The 15,542-nt window shown below is 41.8% G+C and overlaps 1 protein-coding gene across 1 annotated transcript in view; it reads left to right on the top strand.

Annotated features, from left to right (window-relative positions):
- The first annotated feature begins 1,539 nt into the window (after positions 1–1,539).
- DIS3L (DIS3 mitotic control homolog (S. cerevisiae)-like) overlaps positions 1,540–15,542 on the top strand; it is a 39,377-nt gene continuing 25,374 nt past the window's right edge. The window contains exons 1-4 of the mRNA XM_006831515.1: positions 1,540–1,678; positions 3,453–3,606; positions 12,286–12,414; positions 14,447–14,582. Of these exons, the coding sequence (XP_006831578.1) occupies positions 1,540–1,678; positions 3,453–3,606; positions 12,286–12,414; positions 14,447–14,582 (558 nt within the window). The remainder of the gene's footprint in view (positions 1,679–3,452; positions 3,607–12,285; positions 12,415–14,446; positions 14,583–15,542) is intronic.

The raw sequence follows: 15,542 nt of genomic DNA, 5'->3' as shown, positions 1-15,542 counted from the left end.
TGCACTTTCATAAAAATTTACAGCCTTAAAAATCTGGGTGGTTGGTTCTGTTTTCTGTTATCACTTAAGAGTCTGAATTTACTCGTAGGGCGATATGTATGATTTGGTTTGGGGTTTATGTTGTTAAGTGCCATCGAGTCTGTTCCTACTCATTGTGACCCTGTATAGTGTTTCTGAGGAGAGGCTGGTGGGTTTGAACCGCCGACCTTTCAGCTAGGTGTACTGTTGTGGCGCTGTAGGATAAGAAATGAATTGCTAACCACAAAGTCGTCGGTTCAAATTCACCAGCTGCTCCTTGGAGACCCTATACGAAAATCCTCACCACTGGACCAATAAACAACATTCTTATCCATGGAGAAAAGATTGAAGTTGTCAAGGACTTCATTCTTTTTGGATCAACTATCAACACTCACGGAAGCAGCAGTCAAGAAATCAAACGACATATTACACTGGGCAAAGCTGCTGCACAAGACCTTTTTAAAGTGTTGAAGAGCAAGGATGTCAGTTTGAGGACTAAGGTGAGCCTGACCCAAGCCATGGTATTTTCAATAACCTCATATACATGCGAAAGCTGGACAGTGAAGAAGGAAGACCGCAGAAGAATTGATGCTTTTGAGTTATGGTGTTGGAGGAGAATATGGAAAGTGCCATGGGCTGCCAAAAGAACCAACAGATCCGTGTTGGAAGAAGTGCAGCCAGAGTGCTCCTTGGAGGCCAGTTTAGCCAAACTTCGTCTCTCATACTTTGGATATATTATCAGGAGGGACCAGTCACTGGAGAAGGATATCATGTTTGATAAGATGGAGGGTCAGAGAAAAAGAGGAAGACCTCCAATGAGATGGACTGGCCAAGTGGCAGCATCAATGGGCTCAAGCGTGGCAACAATTGTGTGGTTGGCCGAGGATGGGGCAGTGTTTCGTTCTGTTGTACATAGGGTCGCTATGAGTTGGTACCGACTCAATGGCACCTAACAACGAGTGGAAACCGACTCGACGTCAACACCTAACACCTAACACCTAACACCTTTCGACTAGTTGCACTAAATCTTTCTTCACAGGAATGTAAGCCTTATTCCCTATTTATCTCACAGGAATGTAAGCCTTATTCCCTATTTATCTCACAGGAATGTAAGCCTTATTCCCTATTTATCTCCCTTAAGCCTTTTGGGTGGATTGTTTCCACCCCTCCCTGCCACCAACTCGATGGCACCTAACAACAATAACACCCTGCCCCCAGGTAATTGGGAGATGAGAAACTGAGGCAGGGGCGTAGGCCCGGGGCTCAGGCTGAAACCCCAGTCTCGTGGACCTCCAGCGCCCGACTCCCGGTTCCGGGCCGTTACGGAGGTTTCAGTGTCCAGAGCGCCCAAGCGGCAATCTGCCTGATCCGGCTCAGCTGTGAGCCCCGCGCGCATCCCGCGGGCCCCAGCGCGGAAGGCCGAGGGGGCGGGCCCGAAGCCGCGGCCTCGCCTCCGCCTGCTCTGCGCCCGCCACTTCCCGGCCGCCCGGGCGGCTCCGCGCGGCCTGGAGTGCCGCCACCATGTTGCAGAAACGCGAGAAGGTGCTGCTCTTGAGGACCTTCCGAGGCCGGACGCTGCGGATCGTGCGGGAGCATTACCTGCGGCCGAGCGTGCCCTGCAACAGCCCGCTGTGCCCGCAGCCCGCCACCTGTCGAAACGGTCAGGGCCAGAGCGGGAATGAGGGGAGACAAGGCCGGGAGGCAGCGAGGGTGGCCGGCTCGCCGGGGTGGAGCCTCTGCGGTGAGGCGGAAGAGCGCGGCCGGAAGGCAGAGAGCGGAGCCCTGGAGGCGCAGTGTCCGAGGCCATGGGGCTACTAGTGGGGCTTTCGGCACAATCGCCTAGTGCCCCACTTCACCCTACAAAACGGAAGGGCGGGAGAGACCAGAGGTCCTGTAATCATAGGAACCCGTCTCTTCCTGCCTCCCGGGATCGTGGAGGACGCAGTGGGGCGGAGTGAAATGGAGAGGCCCTGAGCTGTTAGCCTTTATTGAGAGGCGGGCTTCTGCTGCTTTTTAAATATTTTCTGCTTTGCTCCCATTGAATTTTCTGTCCTGCCAGCCCAGATTCCCCAGACTTTTATCCAGTGGAGTCCTTTCTTTATTATTCCTGTTGCTGTTTGCGGTGGAGTGGATTCCAACTCATAGCAACCCCTATAGGACAAAGTAGAACTGTCCCAGAGGGGAGTGTGGTGGCTCTGTAGGATAAACACTGGACTGTGAATCCCAAGATCTAAGGTTCAAGCCCACCAGCCACTCAGCGGGAGAAAAATGAGGTTTTCTGGTCCCTCAAAGATTTACAGCGTTGGAAACTCTATACAGACTGACTATGAGTCGGAACTGACTCCACTGCAGTTAACAATACTTACGGAAGCTGATGGGTTCAAACTGCGGCTTTTTTGGTTAGCAGCCCAGCTTTAGCTGCACTTCCAAGTCTCCTTTTCTTCACTGTACAGTTAACTATGTAGTTCCTTCATTGTACATTAAGATCTTGGAAAAATTGGAGTTGGGCATTCTGTGTGCTAGACCATGACCCACAGTTTACTCGGCTGCTTGGGTTGTATAAACGGTTAAACTCTAGACTACTAGCCAAAAGGTTGGTGATTTGAACCCTCTCCAGCTGCTCCTCAGAAATCCTATACAAGGTCACTATGACCAACTCTGTAACACTTAACAACAACAGATAACCTTGATCTGCTCCTGAAAGGTCACTGTCTTGAAAACTCTATAAAGCAGTTATACTCTGCATACTTGGAATGGTCATGATTGGGAATCACCTGAACACAAACAACAATACAGGGTTGGTGATTTTGTGATGAAATTCTCTTTCCTCTGATGGAAGAGAAGAATGATGTCCTTTTCTACTGTTTGGAATACTTGGCTTTATGGTTAAGGTGAATATTTTAGATTCAAATATTTAGCTCTATGAGGCATGGACTGGGTGGAAATCCTTCCTTGTCCTGGCTTCCATTGAACATCATTTCTATTCAGTTCAGTGTTTCTGACCCTTGTAAACTTCTGAGCACGTTCAGGAGCTTGAGATAAAACTGACTTGAAATTGTTGGACATAAACAAGTTAGCTTAAATATATTTTAAGGTGCCTCATTTGAATGTATGTATAGCTCACTGATGAGTTAACAAAGAAATTCAGGTTGCACTGAAAATGTGCTTGTTTGGGTAAAAAAATCGTCATCCTTTCCCTCTGCAAGACCAGTAACACCATAAACCACAATGAGTGCATATTGCAGCTGAAGACAAATTAAAGTGCTACATTTACCTGGACTTTGAATTTTTACCAAAGTCGATTTGTCTTTTAAAAACTACACGGTGTAGTTAAGGTTGAAAGTTATTTGCACACTGGGGCACAGGTAACACTGAAATAGTAAGAAACAGGATTTGAAAATGTCTAATCTTGTAAATTTTAAATTCTTTTTCAGATGGGAAGCTCTTGTCCAGTGATGTGACTCATTACATAATCCCTGATTGGAAAGTGGTCCAAGATTACCTGGAGATCCTCGAGTTCCCAGAGTTGAAGGGCATTATTTTCATGCAAACAGCTTGTCAGGCTGTGCAGCATCAAAGGGGCCGGAGGTATCTGTTTTGCATTATTAATTTATGGTGTGTATCCCCTCCCCTCCTAGAAAAGGTCCCTTGTTGGGCAAAGGAGGAGGGGAGGAATTCACTGTTTTGTCAGAAAGGACTTTTTAAACTAATGTGGTATTCTCTTTGCAGATAAGAAACACCATCACATTATTTTATGTTTCTGCTTCAACACCTAGACAAAAGATCTGACTAGAGATCAGTAAACTTCAGTGTCTCCAGTATGTGGATATTTAAGATTCTAGTCTGAACTTGGCTTTTGGTTTGCATTCTTTTAGTAGCAGGATTATTATTTCTTTTGATCTGCTTATTATTTAGTCTTGTTTGTGATATGTATTGTATTATATATAATATAATACATAATTATATTATATGTTATATTATTTCAGATATATTATAAATATAAATATATTATTTATTTTTATTTATTATTATATAATATATAAATATATATTTCAGAAACTTATGTTCATAAGGAAAAGAATATTTTTAAATTTTAGACTCCTTTGTGGACACAAATTGTACTTATAGTCATTTGTCCAATGGAACCAAAAATAACGCGTTTTATTTTTTTATTGTCGTATAACTACCAACCATGATAATTATATTTACTAAACAAAGGATTGCTGATTGAAATGAGTCTAAAATGAAGTTCTTGTATCTAAATGAAGAATAATTGTCTACCTTTTAAACAAATCCTCTAAAAAGTGATTTTGCTTAATTTAACATTGAAGAAAGATTTATGATTTGAACTTAGAGGCTGTAGAGAAATAGCATATTAGAATTACACATCAAACCTTGTAACACTCAAGTTATTTTAAAAGCAGAAACCATGTGTTTATTCTTCTTTAAACACTGCGGCTTCTTCAGACCTTGGTAGTAAAAATGAAGCGTTTTTATTTGTATATGAAAATGATAAATTGTCCTTATTATATGCTCTGTTCAAAAAAGTGTGCATTAACTAGATTGTATGCAGGTTTTTCAAATAGAATATTTTAAAATGAGCTTGAAGTTGATTTTGTTCAGACACAAAGATATAGATGTTTATACACATCCAGGTTGAAATGCCGCTTCTCGTGTCCTATTTCAACTTCCGCAACTAAAATCAATTTGCTGTTATCATTCAGATTGCTAACATACTGCCAAGCCTTTTCAACTTCTGTTTTCTAAAATATTTGTAATATTAAGGATTGTTTTAAAAACCACTTCTGGGACATTCAAAGGCAAGGAGTTGGAATTTAAATGTCTTTTCTCCTGAACATTTCAAACATTGTTAACTTGATGAAAATCTATTGGTTTTCCACTGCTGTACGGTATCAGAAAATAGTGAATGGGAAAACAAAAGATGGGAAGTTTTGCACTAGGATAACACCCTTGTACTCTACTTAGTAAGCACTTTTTGAACTTGGGGAGTACGAAAGATGTCCTAGTCCCTCTCTCAACATATCTGTCATCTTGTTTGGGTTAAATGATAGAAGCAGGAAGGTAATTATGGAGCACCTTAGGCACATGAAGAATAAATAGTATGAACTATGCAAGTGCAGAGAGCACTATTGTGACACTGTACGATAAGCACTGGACTCCTAACCTTAAGATTAGCAGTTCAAACCCTCTAGCTGCTCTGGGAAACCCTGTACAGGGTCACTATGAGTCAGAACCAACTCGACAGCACGTAACAACAACAGTGCAAATGCAAAAGTGTGGGATAAGAGAGTGAAGCTGAAAAGCCTTCTCAGGAGAAAGGTTTGAGTCTGGCCTTAAAGTGGGTGTGATGCACATGGTTGATAAAGGGGAAGGGGCAGGAATAGGAATCAGTAGATGTGGCACTTGGCACTGTGCTTACCTGTTAAGCAACTAACAGATGCATTCAGGTTGACTAAGCTAAAGGATCAAAGTCACGTAAACTCTAGAAAGTGTTATATCTTAAAATTAGTGAATGTTGTTGTTAAGTGCGGTCAAGTTGGTTCTGACTCATAGTGACCCTATATAGGAACGGCTGGTGAGTTTGAACCACCGACCTTGTGGTCTAATGCTTATCCTACAGCACCACACCAAAATGTAAGATCTAGGAGATTTGCTTTGTTAATTCTGTATTCACAAACATGGGCTTATCATAAGGTAGAATCAACTGGAAGTATCCCACTAAGTCATTGACTCTTTATAGTTAATCAGATTTGGCCTGAGATTCTGGTATTTTGCTTAATTTAATGTTGGGAAACATTTTGTTCTTTTCTTTCAGTTCTTCCTTGGAGAATTTTGAGACGCCAATGCCTAGTTCATTCGATATGCTCCTAGGAACATAGTTGTAGTTGTTAAGTACTGTTGAGTCAGATGCTGTTGAGTGAATTCATAGTGATCCTCTGCCCAACAGAATGAAACAGTGTATGGTCTTGCATCAGCCTCACAATTGTTGCTACAGTCGAGCCCATCATTGCTGCCACTCTCAATCCATCTCTCTGAGGGTCTTCCTCTTTTTTGCTGACTCTACGCTTTACTTGGAGTCCTGGTGTGGCACTGTGGGTGAATGCGCCAGACTGCAAAGCCGTTTGAACTGCAAGGTTGGCGGTTCAAGCTCACCAGCTGCTCCTCGGAAACCCTACACAGGGTCGCTATGGGTCGGGATCGACTTGACAGCACTTAACAACAACGACAATGCTTTACCAAGCTTGGTGTGTTTTTCCAGGGACTGATCCCTCCTGACAATATGTCCAAAGTATGTCTTGCTATACTCTATTCTAAGGAACATTCTGGCTTCACTTCTTCCAAGGCATATTTGTTTGTTCTTCTGAAAGTCCTAGGTACTTTTAATATTAATTCTTTACCATAATTCAAATGCATTGGATTCTTCTCTAGTCTTCCTTATTCTTTCTCCAACTTTCACACACATATGAGGCTATTGAAAATACAGTGGCTTGGGGTAAGCATACCTTAGTCCTCAAACTGACATTTTTGCTCTTGAACACTTTTAAAAGGGCTGGTGCAGCAGATTTGACTAATGCAATACGTCATTTGATTTCTTGACTACTGGTTCTATGAGTGTTAACAGTGGACCCAAGCAAAATGAAGTCTTTCACAACTTCAGTCTTTCTCCACTTACCATGATATTATTTATTGGTCCGTTTGTGCGGATTTTTGTTTTCTTTACATTGAGGTGCAATCCATACTGAGACCGTAGTCATTGATCTTCATCAATAAGTATTTTAAGTCTTCTTCTGTTCCAGTAAGCTAGGTCTTATGTATTATCTACATATCACAGGTAATGAATCTTCTTCCAATCCTGATGCTGTATTCTTCTTCATATAATCCAGTTTCTCAGGTTATTAGCTCAGCATTACAGATTGAATAAATATAGTGAAAAATACAACGCTGGTGCACACCTTTTCTGATTTTAAATCATGTAGTATCCCCTTGTTCTGTTCTAACAAACACCTCTTGGTCTATGTACAGATTTGTCATGAGAACAATCAAGTGTTCTGGAATACCCATTCTTCACAATGTTATTCATAGCTTGTCATGATCCACACAGTCAAAAGCCTTAGCATAGTCAATAAAGCACAATAAAACATCTTTCCGTATTCTCTGCTTTAAGCCAATATCCATCTAGTGTCAGCAATGATACCACTTGTTCCAGATCCTCTTCTGAATTCGGCTTGAATTTCTGGCATCCATTTTGTTGAAGTACTGCTGCATCTGCTTTTTCATTATCTTCAACAAAATTTTACATGCATATGATATTAATGATACTGTTCTATGATTTCCACAGTCCATTGGATCATTTTTCTTTGGAATAGGCATAAATATGGATCTCTTCTAATTGGTTGGCCAGGTAGCTGTCTCCAAATTTCTTGGCATAGAGTGCCTCCAGTGCTGCATCAGTTTATTGAAACATTTCAATTGGTATTCCATCAATTCCTAGGACCTTGTTTCTTGCCAATGAATGCCTTCAGTGTAGGTTGGAATTCTTCCTTCAATACCATTGGTCCTTGATCATATGCTACTTCTTGAAATGGTTAGCATCAACCAGTTCTTTTGTACAGTGACTGTATTCTTTCCGTCTTCTAGGAACATTATTGCTTAGGAAATCTTTGTCATCTAATTAAACCTGGTCTGGTCTAGTGTCTGGCATTTTGACTCCCTCCTGAATTCCAAAGAGGGTCTCAACATTTCCTGCCTCAGTTTCTCAATTTATAAATAAGGTTAGAATTATACAGTATTGTAGTGGGAAGGGATCTAAGAGATCACATGATATAAATTATTGTCTAAAACATCAGTGTTACTCACACACAAGTATTGAATGGGTGTAGTTTCTCTAAAAGAAAAAAATTCTATTGGACACAGTATTTATCATATTGTAAGGAGCTCTGGTAGCATAGTGGTTACAAGTCAGGCTGCGAACCTTAAGGTCAGCAGTTCGAAACTACCAGCCGCTCCGCGGGAGAAAGATGAGGCATTCTGCTCCCATAAAGATTTACAGCCTCAGAAACCCTGTACAGGGTCGCTATGGATCTGAACCGACTTCATGTCACTTAACAACAACAACAATGTTATTTAAACACATTTAAACACATTTAAATAACAGTGTTATTTAAATGTGTTTAAACAGAAACCTGGGTATAAATATTCATGCTTAAGGTCTTAAAACAACTGTAAAACCAAATTGGTCCTTCAGATTAACTAAAGCTGCAAAATCAAAAAACTACAAATGACCATTAGTTGAATGTGACAAATGTTGTTTTTACTGAAACAAAATCACCACAGTTGTTTTAGCAATGGAAAGGTGTTTGGTTCCACATTTAATCTGTTTTTGGATTTTAATTTCAATATGAACGCAGAGAAATACCTGTTCTCATCAGTTATTATGCATAACAGTCTGAATAACATCAAGTCTTGCTTCAGAATAATCACACATCCTGCCATCTGGTGGTGTGCCGCGGAGGAGTCAGTTCCGACTTATAGTGACCCTGCATAGGGTTTCTGAGGCTGTTAATCTTCACTGGAGCAGAAAGCCTCATCTTTCTCCCACGGAATGGCTGATAGTTTCGAACTGCTGACCTTGAGGTTCGCCACCCAGCTCATAATCACTACGCTAGCAGAGCTCCTCTCATCTGTTGTTAAGTGCTGTCAAGTTCGTTCCAACCCATGTCGACCCTGTATAGGGTTTCCGAGGAGCAGCTGGTAAATTTGATCCGCTGACCTTGCCTTTCATCTAGCAAACCTCAAATGCTTATTTAATGAGTCAGTCAGTCACACTGTAAAACTCTGTCCACTGCATAATTCATGCAATATTCATTCACTTATTCAACTGGTTTGTGTTGAATACAGACTATACGAGGGGGCTTCAAAAAGTTCATGGAGAAATTCCAGTATCTTTTCATTACATATTCCCACAAACTTTTTGAAGCCCCCTCATATGTGACAGGACCTCTGAGAACACTGAGGATATACCATGGTGAACACAAGCATACTCAGTCTAAAGGGGGAGACAGGAAGTAACCAGATATCACACAAACAGATGCCGAACTATGTCTGTGACAAATACACTGAAGGACAAGAATGAGGCACCAGGAGAGCTCAAACTAGTCATGGGGACATGGGAAGGCTCCTCTGGGGAGAATGCCTGTGCTAAGCTTTAAAGCAGGGGTGGGGAACCTCTTTTCTGCCAGAATTTATAACATCATTAAACTTAAAAATTATGCTGCTGTATTTGGTCGAACATTTAATTAACTCACCCCTAATGTGATGTCTATGGCGTTGTGGGTTAACATGCTAGATCACAAGGTCTGTTTGAACCTGAGGGTCAGTGGTTCAAGCTCACCAGCTGCTCCTAGGAAACCCTCTACAGGGTCACTATGAGTTGGAACAGACTCGATGGCACTTCACAACAACAACAATAATATGATGGCTGGAACTGCAGTTGCCTTGGTAGGACCAGACCAAATGACTCCCCACCCCTGCTCTAAAGAATGAGAAGTAAACCAGGCAAAGAAAGGAGGAAAGTTTTCCAGGCAGAAGAAACTCCCTGTGCAAGTCCCCATGGCGATTGTGGCATGTTCAAGGGACAGGAAGAGGCCCCTGGACTGCTGGACGGAAGGCCTCCTGGGCCTCAGAGATGTCAGTGAAAGATGGAGGCAACGTGCCGGATTTGAAAGGATTACTGGACAAGAGGCATATTGAAGAAAAGGGAGAGGGGACTATTGCTTTAGATAAGAGATGCTGGTACCTTAAAGATGAAGAAGTAGACATTTCACAGAGCTGTCTCGTGAGGAAAATCTGCAGAAACTTCCTAGGTAATTTACCCAAGAGAACTGAAAACCTGTTCATATAAAAGCTTGTACACAAATGTTCATAGCAGCACAATTCATTCACAATAGCCAAGGGGAGTCATTCAGATGGTCTAGGATATACTTTATTAAATTTTTATGAGTGTCATCTAATAAGAATATTGTTGTTGTTGAGTGCTGTTGAGTATTTCAGACCCATAGTGACCCTGCATATGATTTCCAAGGAGCGGCTAATGAGCTTGAACCATCAACCTTGTGGTTCCAACGACTTTGCAGTCCAGTGCATTAGCCCACAGCACTACACCAGGACTCCCTAATAAGAATAGAATAGAATAATAAAACTTTAAACTTACTGTGGAAAACTCAAATACCTCTAAGAATAAGTCTACAGACCCCCAGCTGGGTTCAACAAAATTCAGTTAAATAACATTCAATATGCAGCTCACTTCCACATGTCACCCTACTGGTTTGGAGATACTTCCTCTTACCCTGAAAACATAAAGTCAGCAGGAGGAGATGTTGCATCTGTAGGTAAGGTCACCAGCTAATAAAAATAGTAAAAATTCATTTAAAGAAAATGCAGATTGCTGTCTCAGAACTATTTCCCCTAAGAAATTATTTGAAAATGTTTAGATGACAGACGTTTAGAAAACACTTAAACCAACCAAGGGAATCTAGGGTAAGGCTGAAATTTAAGAAGAATGGAAATTTTTATGACACCTGACTATCTGAAACTATGACTCCTGTCCTTCAGGTCATACTTACCCAACGTGCTTTGCTGACTCCATGCAGGGTACTCACATATCTAATTCCATCTAGCATTAGCAGCTGTGACTCACACAAAAATATGACTTTATTGTATGTATGCCCTATTAAATCATAACCGTAAACCCACATGTTTACAAGAAAGCCCGACTGTCACACTCAGAGTGATTGGCTATTTGTTTTCTGCTTTCCCCATTAATATTCTGGTGCCATTTGTTCATTTGTTTTATCTGGCTGATAGGTGGCTGATAAATGGAAGCTTCCACTAACAGTCTAAGAAAAATGTATGGGAGTGAAACTTAAAATTGAGAAGATTCTTTCTGTTAAGTTCAAAATACTGTTTTGTTTTTCATAACTTTTGGGAAGGATTGTAAATGCTCTAGTTTGATGGTAAACACCTGGACCTGGTGTGTGGCTTTGATTAGCATTGTTTGAACTATCTTCTGATGAGAAAAATCTGGAAAATTTCTGTTCGTTGTCTAATAGTTGAAGGTAACACTCATTCATGTAGATCATGGTTGCTGCATAAAGAAAATTCACAGCTAAGCCCCCAATCTTATTTGCCTTTTCTAGAAGAAGCGCTGGTAGCACAGGGGTTAAGTGTTGGCCTGCAAACTGAAAGAGGCAATTCAACGCCATCAGCTGCTCTATGGGGAGAAAGATGCTGCAGTCTGCTTCTGTAAGAGGACAGCCTTAGAAACCCAACCCCATGGGGCAGTTGTGCTCTGTCTTATAGGGTTGTTAGGAGTCAGAATGGACTCAACAGCAGTGGGTTGGTTTTATCTTTGCTAGGGATGCGAGCAAGAAGTTTTATTTATGGTGTGACATAATAGGATCAGCACTGGACTGTGAATCACAAGATTGGCAGTTCAAATCCACCAGCTGCTCCTCAGAAACCCTATACAGGATCACTATGAGTTGGAACCGAGTCACTGGCACTTAACAACAATAACAATGCCATTTATGGCGTCCTGGTATCATACACTGTAGGTATAATAAGCACCAGCCTGCTAACCAAAAGGTTGGCACTACAAACTCACCAGCTGCTCCTCAGAAACCCTATCATCAGAACCAACAGAACAGCACTTAACAACAACAATGCTATAGATGGATACCTGATGTGATGCTATAAGTTAAGCACTGGACTGCTAACTTCAAGGTTGGCTATTCAAACCCATCAGTTGCTCCTGGGAAACCCTATATTTGGGTAGTATGAGTTGGAACCAACTTGACAGCACTTAACAACAACAACAATGGCATTTATAGAACAAAGTGAGGTACAGGAATAAAATGCTAAACTTCTTGCTTGCCTCTGTGTATTTGTGTTTGAAGAGGGCACTGTGTGGCCGGATGGTAGAATTAGATTATTCAATGGCCAGAAGGGTAAAGGGAAGGAGCAGGGGTTTGATTGATCCACAAGATAATTAACGGGGGCAGGCCCAAACACACTGAGAAACAACAGACCAATAGTCCTCAGAAAAGGGCCAATAAAAATAAATGTTTCTGGGGTTTCCAGTAATCAGTCTTTTTCTTGAAAATGTCTCATCTCTTTTGATCCTTAGCAAGAGGTGGCAGCAGATGAGTACCTGCTCTGTTAGATTTATTTTCCTCCTTTGTGTCACAGACAGTATAACAAATTGCGAAACCTCCTGAAGGATGCACGCCATGATTGCGTTCTCTTTGCTAACGAATTCCAGCAGTACTGCTACCTCCCGCGGGAAAGAGGAGAATCCATGGAGAAGTGGCAAACCAGGTAAGGCACTGGGTTGCTGTTGAGTTTTCACACAGTCATATTCTTTCATTTCTTCCTCATTGGCTATTTGGGAATTGATCTAAATAATGTGCTTGAGCAAGCCAACAATTGTTTTGTTGCCATGATTAATCCAAAATGCTTAATTTACACATGTGTCAGTATTTTACATTTGCATTTGAATGCCTAATTGAGAGTTTTTTGAAATTGTTCTTTGGGAAATTTGTTGTTGTTGCTATGTGCCATCAAATCAGTGGAGTCCCCTGAGTGATGCAAATAGTTAACACGCTCAGCTGCTAACAGAATTGTTGGAGATTCAAGTCTATTCAGAGGCACCTTGGAAGAAAGGCTTGGCCGTCTACTTCTGAACAATCAGCCATTGGAAACCCAATGGAACACAGTTCTCTGACATCCAGGAGGTCACGATGAGTCGGAGTCAGCTTGATGGCTACTACTAGTAATTGCTTTGAAGTGTCCAGAGTAAATTTCTCCAGACTCTCATGGCTAGCAGGATCATTCCTGTGATCCAGAAGTCCAAAAGCTTTAATGCCTCTGCATATATTGGGAGCTGGAGGGAGGCAGGGAAAAGTGCAGTCTTCATTTAGATCCTCTTGAAAACAGAGTCTGCAGCAAGGACTTGGCTGTGGGTGATTTATGTGGGAGGTGATTCCCAGAAGCAGGAGTGAGAAAGTCGGGAAAGTGAGAGAGAGAAAAGAGGAGAAGCCAGTTAAGAATGTGTTAACTGCTTTGGGAAACAAAGCCCAGGCCTGCTGGAGAGACTCTGAGAAGCCACATTGAGCGTGCCATGAAAAATGTCAGCTTGAGAAGGAGGTTCAGGTATTTAGCTAGATGGTCTCTTAGTTAGCCGCATTCAAAGAACTCTTGAGGTGGGAAGAACTGTCCAGCACTGCTACAGCCAAAGTCAGGTGGGGCTGGGGTATAAGGTGCTGGGCACCTTTGGTGTCTGCTAGACTCTTCCATAGAGAACAAACGAGACCTTAAGCTTTAAAATGTCTTCTCTGAAAAAACATTGAAATTCTCATTTTTCTTATAATAAAGCCAAATGAGCCCTGAGACGTTTGAGTTCTTAGTTGTAGTCCCCAAGTCCCCAAAGAGCTGAATACCAGAAAAGTAAAAGCAAATCTTTCTCAAACTTGGGTCACATGTGAGTGCATAAAATTTACCCCATTAAGTGTACAGCCTTACACATAGTAAGTATTCAGAAAATATTGGCTGAATCAGAACACAGTGAACCAAAATTGAATATATTCTAGAAGTAAAAAGACGTTGCCTGAAAACCCCATTGCCATCAAGTCAACGCTAACTCACAGCAACCCACTAGGGGGCTTTCTGAGACTGTAAATCTCTGTAGCAGCAGACAGCCTCATCTTTCTCCTGGTGGGTTTGAACTGCTGACCTTGCAGTTAGCGGTCCAACATCTAATCCATAGCATCACTATGGCTACATAGCAGAGAAGGAAGCCAGTGCCTACAGAAATTGACCTGATCACATGTATGAAGTTCATTGGAAACATAATCCAGTCTTGAACATAGGTCTCCAAATCTAGTCTCTGCTTTCCAGTTTAAAGATGTTCAGACATCTCATGTGGTTCCATATCAGACCTTACTAGGTTATGAGCTTCAGCTGCTTACAGCCTAATTTTCCTCTTCCTCAAATGTGCTTGTTTCTTTGCAGCCTCATGTAGCTTAGTTCATCATATAGTCCCTCAATTTGAGGATGTTAAAAGGTGGCAGAGCCTGATGGTTTCTAGGCCACATGAAGAAATGACAGTGGTTGCTACAGTGATTGGATGTTTTATAGGGCAGACGAGCTGTCGGATGCTAACTGATACATCTTTATAGCCTCCAAAGCACCCAGCCCAGGGTGTATTTAGAAGGAGTGCTCGGTAAATATTTGTTGAGTGAATGAGTGGCTGTCTGTATGGCCCACAGGTTAATAGATTATAAGCCAAGTGTGAAATTCTGAACAGTAGCTTGTGTTGCTCTGCCTTGAGACATGCCCTTGGCTTTTCTAGGAGCATATACAATGCAGCTGTTTGGTACTATCACCACTGCCAGGATAGGATGCCGATTGTTATGGTGACAGAAGATGAGGAGGCCATTCAGCAGTATGGAAGTGAAACAGAAGGAGTGTTTGTGATTTCATTCAAGGTACTTCCAGCTGTTGTGTACGTAAGAATGTGTGTATGTGTGTGTTCATGTCGTCAGTAGTGCACATAAAGGTCTAGGCTCCTTTGGCAACATGGAAAAGGAACGAGAATCAATGAAAGGCGACATTGAGAAGTGCCATGCCTTTTCTTACTTTGATTTAAGGTTCTTTTCTTTCCCACAAAACCAAGTGTACAGCAGCCTGGCCAGAGACCACCTTGTGACCAAATATCGTTGATCTCAGTCATGTTAAGATTAGTGACTAGGTACTCTTCTATTCTTTTCCCTCCTCTTCTTTTGTAGTGTTGTTGCTAAGTGCCATTGAGTGAGTTCTGACTCCTGGCGACCCTGTGTAGGGTTTCCGAGGAGCAGATGGTGAGTTTGAACCGCTAACCTTGTGGTCGGACCGACTTTGAGGTTGAGTGCTTATCCTGTGACGCCACAAAAATCAAAAAATCAAAAAAGCTACTAGGGTTCCAGTTCATACATAACGTGTAAGCATGTCTGCAACAGTGGATGGCTGCAGACAAGCGTTCTCAGTAAGACATTGTCTTAGTCTCATGAGCGTACCTTTAAAACAACAACAACAACAACAACAACAAAGGATACTTTTTGTGCTATGGAAAAACATTATTTTGAGTTCAGGGTTAATATTTTCTTTAATAAAACTCAAGTGGACATCTTCTTCCATTATTGAGCTTTGCAAGTTTATGGGAATGCTGGCTGCAAAAACCATGTCGGGGCCATATCTGACTTCCCTTGGCTTCACAAGGGAGTTGGAGAATCAAACTTAGTATCAGCCCAAGGCCAGTTCCTATGATGTAGAATTCAGACATGTGTCGACCCTATAACCTTCTTTACCCTATTCTGACACCAACCATCTATCCCACAGTATCTCTGCTTCACATCTGGGTTTGACTGTCCACTGCAGTGGCCACATAGAACTCATAACCATACTCATAA

Source organism: Chrysochloris asiatica, unplaced genomic scaffold (assembly GCF_000296735.1).
Source record: "Chrysochloris asiatica unplaced genomic scaffold, ChrAsi1.0 scaffold00004, whole genome shotgun sequence".
In the NCBI taxonomy this organism is placed as follows: domain Eukaryota; kingdom Metazoa; phylum Chordata; class Mammalia; order Afrosoricida; family Chrysochloridae; genus Chrysochloris; species Chrysochloris asiatica.
This window is presented reverse-complemented; position numbering and strand designations above follow the sequence as displayed.